This window comes from Mirounga angustirostris, unplaced genomic scaffold, assembly GCF_029215605.1.
Source record: "Mirounga angustirostris isolate CCGP_5_RB_7025 unplaced genomic scaffold, mMirAng1.0.hap1 SCAF_5, whole genome shotgun sequence".
Classification (NCBI taxonomy): domain Eukaryota; kingdom Metazoa; phylum Chordata; class Mammalia; order Carnivora; family Phocidae; genus Mirounga; species Mirounga angustirostris.
Window position 1 is genome coordinate 173,604,900 of NW_026991713.1, and position 9,989 is coordinate 173,614,888.

The window sequence follows — 9,989 nt, forward strand, 5'->3', positions numbered from 1 at the left end:
TCCCCCTCACCCCCAACAACAGAAGGTTATTCTCCAGAGCCCATTCTTTACTAGCAGGGCTGCCCTCTCCTCCAGCTGCCCTTCTCGTACCCTTCACTAAGGCTGCCAGGAATGAAGAGGGGAGGGGGGGGATGTGGGTGGTGGCGGGAGGCAGGGCCTGGGGGAGAGCTGGGACCCTGCTGGCTCCAGCCTGAGGACTCTGCCCTGCCTCTTTCCCCGGCGTTGGTGCTCCCGCTCGGTGCTGCCAGGTGAGTGCTGGGCAGAGAGCAGCTGGGCTGGTGCAGGGCCCTGGGGGTAGTGGGGGTGGGGGCTGCCTGGGTGCTAGACTGGGTTTCTCTAACTCAAATGCCAGGGACCTGGGGGATATTATTACAATTTAGATTTGATTTGTTAAGCCTGGGATGCTGCCTGGGATTCTGCATTCCTGGTGATGCCAGTGCATCCAGGGATCACATTTTGGGTAAAAGAATCTAGAACATTTTCCAGGCCAGATGGGGTGACATGGGAGCAGCGAGCCAGGTCCAGCACGGCCCTTGGGGGACATCCCTTCCTCATGCAGTACTTGGCTGAGAGGGCTTCTGACACCAATGGAATCCTGAAATTTTTCTCCCAAAGAATAGAGATGCTTAGAAAAATTCTTAGCAAAATCATGATGGAATTAAAAAAAAAAAATCTATTTACATATTTGAAAATCCCCTCACACTCTGGGCTTTCTACCCTCCCCCAAATCTTGAGCTCACGGGTATTGCTTCATCAACTAAAATCTCAACGGGGTTCAGATCCTGCCATCTCCTTCCCCAAAGATTTATTTTCAAACTATTTCTCCACTCCTAGAAACAGAGTGGTGTCCCTTGAGCTGAGCTTTGAAAACAATGCTGGGCCCTCAGCTCGCCTGGTCCGACTCGAGCTTGGGGCCCTGGCCCCGTGGGCAAAGCTGCAGATATGTTTGTGGGAGGCGGATGTGGGTCTCAGAGAATGAAACAAGAGCACTGGGGATGGCTGAAACAGATGGGGGAGACCACAGGCTCCCAAGAAAGCAGGGGATGAGGGAGGAGGAAGGCCTGTGTTTAGGCCCTGTTTTTTTTTTTTTTAAGAAATTGCCTTTGGTCTGAAGATTTTGGGAGATGGAGCATGATTTTGTGTGAACCTTATAGGAGGTCCTGGAATTTGTGTTGTTTTGGTGGTAACAGCTACAGGGCAGAGGATCAGATGGGTGCTCAGCATTAGATATGGGATCTCCAAACCAAGTCCTTTTGTCCTGCTTTTTCCTCTCTCTCCCTCCCAAATCTCTAAAGCTCTCTGGTGAGCTCTGGAGACCCCAGTTCAGTTCCTAGAGTCTCTCAGAGGACGTTAGGTGCCTGGCTACAGGTCTGGGGTGGGCACAGGAGAGAGAGAAGAACCAGAGATAGGGCCTCCAGGTATTATTCAAATTCCCGGGGTGCCTGGGTGGCTCAGGTCATGATCCCAGGGTCCTGGAATCGAGCCCCACGTTGGGCTCCCTGCTCAGCGGGGGGCCTGCTTCTTCCTCTCCCTCTGCCCCTCTGCCTCCCCCTGCTTGTGCTCTCTCTCTCAAATAAATAAAACCTTAAAAAAAAAAAAAGGAATTACTCAAATTCCCAACATTGGAATATGCCAAGCCTGCTGTGTTAAATCCCAGGCCTACTGGGAATGTGCTGGAAACGCGTTTAGAGCGTGCTGGGCCTGCACTTTGAAATGAGGTTGAGGCTGAGAGCCAGACTTGAGAATTTACCAAATTAGTCTTTAGGCTGGCAACGCTCCAGGAGAACCAGGGCAGAAGCCCCCAGAGCCCGGGGCTGCCTCTCCTAAGTGCAAGGACCCCACAGACTCATCAGGCAGGGAGGGGCTGCAGGCTTCCTCACAGACAGGGTTTGTGGAGGGAGGATGTGCAAGCAGCCTGGAAAAGGGCCGATCATCATGTCCCATCAAATAAAAACCCTCTGAGATGCTCCAGTACAGATGTCTTGCTTTACAGAGCTGGAGTGGTGATGGGCCGCTGTCCTCCTAAGGCGGTGGTTCTCAACCAGGGGGGAATCTGACCCCAGGGGACATTTAGCAGTGTCTGGAGACATCTGGGGGTTGGAGGGGAGAAGTGTGCTTCTGGCATCCAGTGGACCGAGGACAGGAATGCTGCTAAACATCTCACCCCAACAAAATGATCAGGCCCCAGATATCACTGGTGCCAAGGCTGAGACCAAGGGCCAACACTGGAAGCTGACCTTCCTTCTGGTCCTCTGGAACTCAGGATCTCTCCAAACAAAACTCAGTTAAACATTTATGGAGAAACTGCTCTTTTTCCCAGGCACGTCACCAAGTGTTTTCTCACCCAATAAATAAGCTAGCGATTTTGCTTTATTGTGGTCATGATTTTTCAAATTAGGAAACAGATTTCCCTTATCTATTTACCTTTTCTTATTTTTTCCTTTTTATTTATTTATTTATTTATTTATTTATTTATTTATTTATTTATTTATTTATTTATTTGACAGAGAGAGACACAGCGAGAGAGGGAACACAAGCAGGGGGAGTGGGAGAGGGAGAAGCAGGCTTCCTGCCGAGCAGGGAGCCCGATGTGGGGCTCGATCCCAGGACCCTGGGATCACGACCTGAGCCAAAGGCAGACGCTTAACAGCTGAGCCACCCAGGCACCCCTACCTTTTCTTATTTTCAATGATTTGTTTTCTTCCTCTGAATTCTGGAATCACCCAGTGTGCTGGCCAGTACACAATCTGATTTGCCTTCAAAGTGGGTTTTCGTTGTGCTACTGGTAATCTTTCTCCTCCATTTGTAGTGGGTTTAAACACTTAAAGATCCATCTACTCTCGTTTTCGAGGAGTCTTGGGAATGAGAGGGGATTGACCTCTATCTTCAATCTGCCATCTTTAATCATGAGGCCAATTTTGCCTCTTTCTAAGGACTGAAAATAGATTTCTTCTAAAAATTTTAACCCAATTTTATGGAGAAGAATTTTCAGTGGCCTGATGTACTTCTGATTCTTCATAGTCTATGATGGAGGTAGAAACATAGGGCCTGAGAGGCAGGTAGAAGAGGTTCAAACTCTGATTGCTACTTGCCGCAAATATAGTTTCTCACAGTTGGTGGATGGTGATGTGGTTCTCTGCCCAAGGTCTGGCATACTGGCCTGTTCTTATCTACATAGGTGACCCTTGAACAACATGGATTTGAGCCCTGCTGGTCCATTTTTTTTTTTTTTTAAGTAATCTCTACGCCCAATATGGGGCTCAAACTCATGACGCTGAGATCAAGAGTAGCATGCTCCACGGACCTAACCAGCCAGGTGCCCCAGGGGATTTTTTTTTTTTTTTAAAGGAGTTGACAGCAAAAGCCACAAGGCATTTATTTACAACTGCCCATTCCATCTTCACGGGATTGAATGGAAGGCTACTGGGGCAGGAGTTGAGCCTGCTGCCGAGTTCCCCAGGGAGGACTGCCAAGGACGTTGGCAGCCCCCTGGGGGCCCTGGGACAGGCAGGGCTGCAGATCGTCCCGTGTGTTGTTGGTCAGGTCGGACACCTGGGTTTTGGGACTGCGCCAGGGCAGCTGTGGGCCTTGGGCTCCTCCCTGCCGGGCACAGACCCCTCCTCAAGGCCGCTTCTTGGAGGCGGGCACCTTCACGAGTGGCCGCATCTGCTGATGGCCACTGGCTGGTGGTGCACCGCCAGGCAGATGGGGCATCTGTTCCTGCCTGAGGAGCCACTTGGCAGTTGCCTCTGTTGAGCCAAGGCCACCATGCCGTGGAATGTCACTGTCCTGGGGCGAGGCCAGGGGCTGCAGCTGCCCCCGGCCCTACCCTCCTGCCTATACGTGTTTTTTTTTTTCAATATACATACACTACTGTGAACGCATTTTCTCTTCCTTATGATTTTCTCAGTAACATTTTCTTCTCTGTGGCTAACTTTTCCTGTAAGAATGCAGTATATAGTACCCATGACATACAAAACATGTGTGAATTGATTATTTATGTTGTTGGCAAGGCTTTTGCTCAATGGAAGGCATAAGTAGTTCAGTTTTGGGGAGGAGCCAAAAGTTACATGCGGAGTTTTGACTGCGGAGGGGTCAGCGCCCCTAACCCCCATGCTGTTCAAGGGTCAACTGCAGTTTATAACTTGAGTGCCCATTTGAATGGCCTTGTGCGTCTTTCTGGGTATTTTAATCGGGAAGCTGATACGAGGCAAGATAGGCATGTCTCATTTGCTGCCATGTCATAAAGTTAGAAATCCAGATTATTATTACCAGAGTTGAAAGGGAGACGCCTCGGGATACCTGGGTGGCTCAGTCGGTTAAGCGTCTGCCTTTGGCTCAGGCCATGATCCCAGGTCCAGGGATCGAGTCCCGAAATGGGCTCCTCGCTCAGTGGGGAGCCTGCTTCTCCTTCTGCCTGCTTCTCCTCCTGCTTGTGCTCGCTCTGTCTCTCTGACTAATGAATAAATAAAATCTAAAAAAAAAAAAAGAAGGAAAGGGCGACGCCTAAGCAAGTGCAGAGAGGAAACAAGGGTGGATAAGTCCTTGATGCAACTGGAGGGGCCCAAGGACGCAGGTCTGGGAGGGACAGTGGCCTTGGGCAAGTGCAGAGCTACTTCTCTACGATGCTACAGAAGGGAGCCGCACAAGAGGGGAGCCGCCTGGTTCCCTGTCAAAGAGTCTCTATTTTCCCTGTGGAATAAAGTTTGGGCTGAACAGGGATGGTGAGACACAGCGGCTGGGCATTGAGGAGCGCTCCGTGTTGTGACAAAGATAAAGATGGTGCATGGGCTTGCAGCAGGATGCTCTTCTGTCCGGAGGAGTAAGGGATTTCTGAAGTCTGCTCCTGACCATGGTGACCTCTCGCCACGCAGGAGAGATGAGCCCAAGGAACAATGTACAAAGCAGGGTGGAATTTCGAATTTTTATCCAGTCAGCTCTGGCTTTGGCCCCACACCTTATTACATTCACTTAGTAGATTCTGCTGGGTTTTCTTTAAAATGTTCTCCTTTTCCAAAGCTGGTTGGGCCTAAAGAACACCAGACTCAAGAGGGCCTTGACACTCTGTTCACTTGATCCACAGCAAGCCCCCTACCCTAACCACATCTCAATCTTACCACCGCACTGGGAGCGGAGGCCAGACCCTCACACCTGTGAGCAGCTGAGGGTTGGCACCAGAGAAAAGCAGAGGGCACGAGAATGCATGTTTCCCCCAGGGTCAGCCCTGATTGTGTTCAGGTGCCCCTGGGGGTAGCCCCAGGCCTGGTGGCCATCAACTGGGGAAGAAACCGCTTTCAGAGGGCTCTGGACTCTGACTAGCCTTTGGGAAAGGGACAGAGGGAGGGAGGGAAAGAGAGAGACACAGACAGGGCCTGGTCTTCTACCACACAGTACAGAACGGGGCAGAACAGAGAGCCATTCCCACATCCACTCACTAATTTACAGAGATGACTCCATTACCTAGAATTAGGAGCCATCAGCCTTGGTAATAAATCAACCAGAACCCTGGAGAGGAGCAAGAAGGTTTGCTTTATCCATCTTTGGATTCACAGTGAAGGGGTGGCCTTGCCCTCCTCCCGAAGGACAGGGAGCAACACACCCACCCTCATTCCTGTCCTCTGCTCCCTAGCAGGATGTGCGGCAGGTTCGTGAGGCAGCTGTTGGCTGAAGAGAGCAGGCATTCCACCTTCGTGGGGCACCTCCTGCTCCCCGTGCTCCTGGGATTCCGCCTCGTGCTGCTGGCTGCCAGTGGGACCGGGATCTATGGCGATGAGCAGAGTGAATTCGTGTGTCACACTCAGCAGGCGGGCTGCAAGGCCGCCTGCTACGATACCTTCCATCCCTTCTCCCCCCTGCGCTTCTGGGCCTTCCAGGTCATCTTGGTGGCTGTGCCCAGTGCCCTCTACATGGGTTTTACTCTGTATCATCTGATCTGGCACCGGGAAGAATCAGGAAAGGTGACGGAGGAGACTCTGCTCCACCAAGGGGAGAACAGCAGAGATGGCTCAGGGCCGGGGAGCCCCAGGCTGCTCTGGGCCTATGTGGCACAGCTGGGGGTGCGGCTGGTCCTTGAGGGGGCCGCCTTGGGGGTGCAGTACCATCTGTACGGCTTCAAGATGCCTAGCTCCTTTGCATGTCGTCGGGAGCCTTGCCTCGGTAGTATAACCTGTTACCTGTCCCGCCCTTCTGAGAAGACCATCTTCCTGAAGACCATGTTTGGGGTCAGTGGGCTCTGTCTCCTGTTTACTCTTTTGGAGCTTGTACTCCTGGGCCTGGTGAGATGGTGGAGGACCTGGAAGCACAAATCTCCTCCTCCTAACTACTCCCCAGCTGCAGAGAGCACCAAAAAACACAAGGAACCGACTGATAGCTTCCCAGCGGTGGAAGCCAAAGAGCAGTTCCGAGAAGCAGGTGAGAAGGCACTGATGTCCCTCCTTCTTCATGCTTCTGATGTCTCTGTCCTCATGCTCTCCCACGGCAGGTCCCTCCCATGTGTTACAAAACAGAAAACCAGGTTCTAGGCAGATGTCTTCTGACCCCTGCTCCCAGCCACCCCCCCAACCCCATCCCCATGACTTTGACGATTCCTTCCAGTGAACCAGGACCAGGGCGCTCAGTCAGTACCTCCTGCCTTTCCACTTAGGCCTCTTCCTACTTAGAAAAAGTCTCAGCTCCCGCTTGATTCTCTACTTTGCAGAGTTATGAAGCCACCTGCCTCACCTCTGAAGGGAACCCTATGACTGGATCTTCTTCCGCGCATCCAGTGAGTGGGGATTTACTTCCGTGACAGATTAGAGGCTGTTGAAGCATCTCCCAGGGCCATGGCGGGCCACGCTGCCCGAGGCATTTCCCGGGAGAACTCCTGCTCGAGCCTTCCCTCCAGAATCGCCTGGTATCAGAGGCACCATTTTCACGGGCTTGGTTCCAGAGTCAGCCGGCAGAAGCCTCCATAAAACTGTGCTTCTCCCCTGTCCTGCGCAATAAATGCTGCTGCTGTTGGCATTCCTGTTGCTGAATGCAATCTTCCTGCCACGGTGACTCTACTTACCTCTCCTCTGTGGTTCCACGGTCTCTGCTCCCCCCAGCTTCAAAGTCCCGTAACCTCTGGATGTCCCCAGCCCCGCGGTGTCGGTCATATTCAGACTGGCCCTCCATGCATCTATAACCCAGTGTCCTTCAACATTCAGATTTGGTTTAGTCAAACACCCAGCCACATCCTGTAGGGCCGATTACTGGCAGCTCGGAGGCTTACGGACCTGGGGCCACTGCCAGCTCCAACTTCTGCTCATTCTTGTTTTCCACTTGGTGCACAGCAGCTGTCCCCTCGTCTCCAGCCCAGCAGCAACTCACACGAAGGGCCAAATTCCTCCTTTTTAAACCCATACCCCTCGTTTCCACCCAGAAAAGACAGGAGAGTTTTGCTGCTCATTCAGGGGTAACAGGAAGGGAGTATGATTACATCACAGTATGATTCGGCAGGTAATTTAAAGCTAAATATCAAGCTTCTCTTTTCTGAGTCTCTCCATCCCATCTGCCTGAGGGTATTCCAGCCCCCCACCTTCCTGCAGAAACATCTTCCCCCCTCAGTTCTTCCTTGCCCTCAAATTCTCAACAAAGAGCAACTACCTGGTTTTGTTTTCTCCTTCTGAATCCCAAATTATACCAGGGTAAGTCAGGAAAGCTCACTCCTAAGGGAAGACATTTGGTCCCCCAAGGGACCAACAACTAGAAAATTAATAATTTTTCTTTCTGCTATGCAAGTGTTTTTATAAAGAATCTCTCATCTACTGTAACCAGAGTCCAGCCAAGTGACCAAGAATGGAAAAAAAAGGAAATGTCATCATTCGGAATTCCCTCTTGATAATCCTTTTTAAACAGCTTTATTGAGCTAGAGTTCACATATCACATAATTCACCCACTGAAAGCATACAATTCAATGGCTTTTAGTATAATCACAGAGTTGTGCATTTATTAATACAATTTTAGGACATTTTCATCAACTCAAAAAGAAACCCAACACTTAGTTTTTACCCCCAAACCTCCATGCCCCTCTCCAAACATAAGCAGCCACTGATATACTTTCTCTCTCTCTCTCTACATATATGTATTTCTCTCTTATAGATTTTTCTATTCTGGACCTTTCATACAAATGGAATCAATCATACAATATGTGGTCTTTGCGACTGACTTCTTTCACTTAGCGTGTTTTTGAAGTCTATCTATGTTATAGCACGTATCAGTACTTCATTCCTGTTTATGGTTTAATGATTTCATTGTATGGCTTACTACACATTTTGGTCCATTTTTCAGTTGATGGACATTTGAACTGTTTCTACTTGTTGGCTATTATGAATAATGGTGCTATGAACACTCATGTACTAGTTTTTGTGTGGATGTATGTCTTCAACTCTCTTGGGTAAATACCTAGGAGTGGAATTGCTGGGGCATATGCTAACTCTTTTTTAACTGTTTTCCACAGCAGCTGTACTATTTACATGCCCAGCAGCAATGTATAAATGGGTTCCAAATGTATCCACATCCTCGCCAACACTTGGTTATCTCCTTCCTACCTTCCTTCTTTTCTCTTTTCTTTCCTTCCTCCCTTCCTTCTTTCTTCTCTTCCTTTTTTTTTTTTTTTAAATTGTAGCCATCCTAGGGGTGTGAAGTGGTATCTCATGGAATGATTCACATTTCCCTAATGATGTTGAGTATCTTTTCGTGTGCTTATTGACTATTAGTATATTTTCTTTGGAGAAATGTCTACTCAGATCCTTTGCCCATTTTTTAATTGGGTTGTTTGTACCTCTGTTGTTGAGTTCTTTATATATTCTGGATACTAGGTCCTTATCCAATATAAGATTTCCAAATATTTTCACCCATTCAGTGGGTTGTCTTTCACTTCACTGATCATGTCCTTTGATGTGCAAGTTTTTAATTTTGAGGAAATTCAATTAATCAATTTTTCTTTTGCTGCTTGTGAGTTTGGTGTTATATTTAAGAAATGGATGCCTAATCCATGGCAGTGAAGACTGACACCTAAGTTTCCTTCCAGGAGTTTTACAGTTTCAGCTTTACATTTAGGTCTGATTGATTTTGAATTAATTTTTATATATGGTATAAGGGTTCAACTTCATTCTTTTGCATGTGGATATCTAGTCCCAACACCATTTGCTGAAAAGCCCATTTTTCTTCCATATAATGATTTTCGGCATCCTTGTTGCAGATCCATTGCTTGTCAATGTATAGCACTATTTCTGGACTCTCAATTCTATTCCATTGATCTATATGTTTATCCCTATCCCGGTACCACATGTTTTGATTGCTGTAGCTTTGTACTAAGGTTTGAAATTGAGAAGTGTGAATCCTTTGACTTTGTTCTTCTTTCTCAAGGTTGTTCAGCTATTTGGGGTCTCTTGAAACTCCATATGAGTAAAATTGTGACTTAGCAGTCCTCGATATTTTCAGTAAAGAAGGAAGTTCATCTCAGGAGTATGGCAGGATAGAAGCCATAAGGACCTTAAGGTGTCATGGGACCTTATGTTTGCCACTCAATACATAGGCAGACATATAGACACATACACGCTTACATCACATTCATGGCAAAAATCAGTAACTGAGGAGAGCACTTCTTCCTGCTTGGTCCATATTAAGACTCAGATTCCTTCTCAATACAGCATTCCAAGTTTCAAAGAAAGTGCATTTGTTAGTTGTATAAACATCTAAAAAAGTAGATATTCTGTCGGACTTCTGTCAAAAACCCCAACACAGAGTTCACAGGAACCCCCCCTTTCAAGTCATTTAATCGGACATTCAGTAACTACGTACTGAGCATATTATAGGAAAGGCAGTATCTGATATTGGGGCACAAGAAGAATTTAAAATTTTCATTCGTAAGCAAAGGAACAGAGTGAGAAGAATAAAATAAAAAACCCAATGAAGGGAAACAGACAATTCCCTGAAATAGGCAAGCATACTGTTTGTTGAAAGTC

At 48.3% G+C, this 9,989-nt stretch overlaps 1 protein-coding gene across 1 annotated transcript; it reads left to right on the top strand.

Moving 5' to 3' along the window:
• Positions 1-179: 179 nt before the first annotated feature.
• On the top strand, positions 180-8,219 carry GJC3 (gap junction protein gamma 3). Its single transcript, XM_045875735.3, has 3 exons — positions 180-248; positions 5,633-6,411; positions 6,698-8,219. Exons 2-3 carry the CDS (start codon positions 5,634-5,636, stop codon positions 6,703-6,705), a joined length of 786 nt encoding a protein of 261 aa, XP_045731691.1. The 5' UTR covers positions 180-248; position 5,633; the 3' UTR covers positions 6,706-8,219.
• The last annotated feature ends 1,770 nt before the right edge of the window (positions 8,220-9,989 follow it).

Coding starts and splice junctions, on each gene's coding strand:
- GJC3 (XM_045875735.3), top strand. CDS start 5,634: ATGTGCGGCAGGTTCGTGAGGCAGCTGTTGGCTGAAGAGAGCAGGCAT.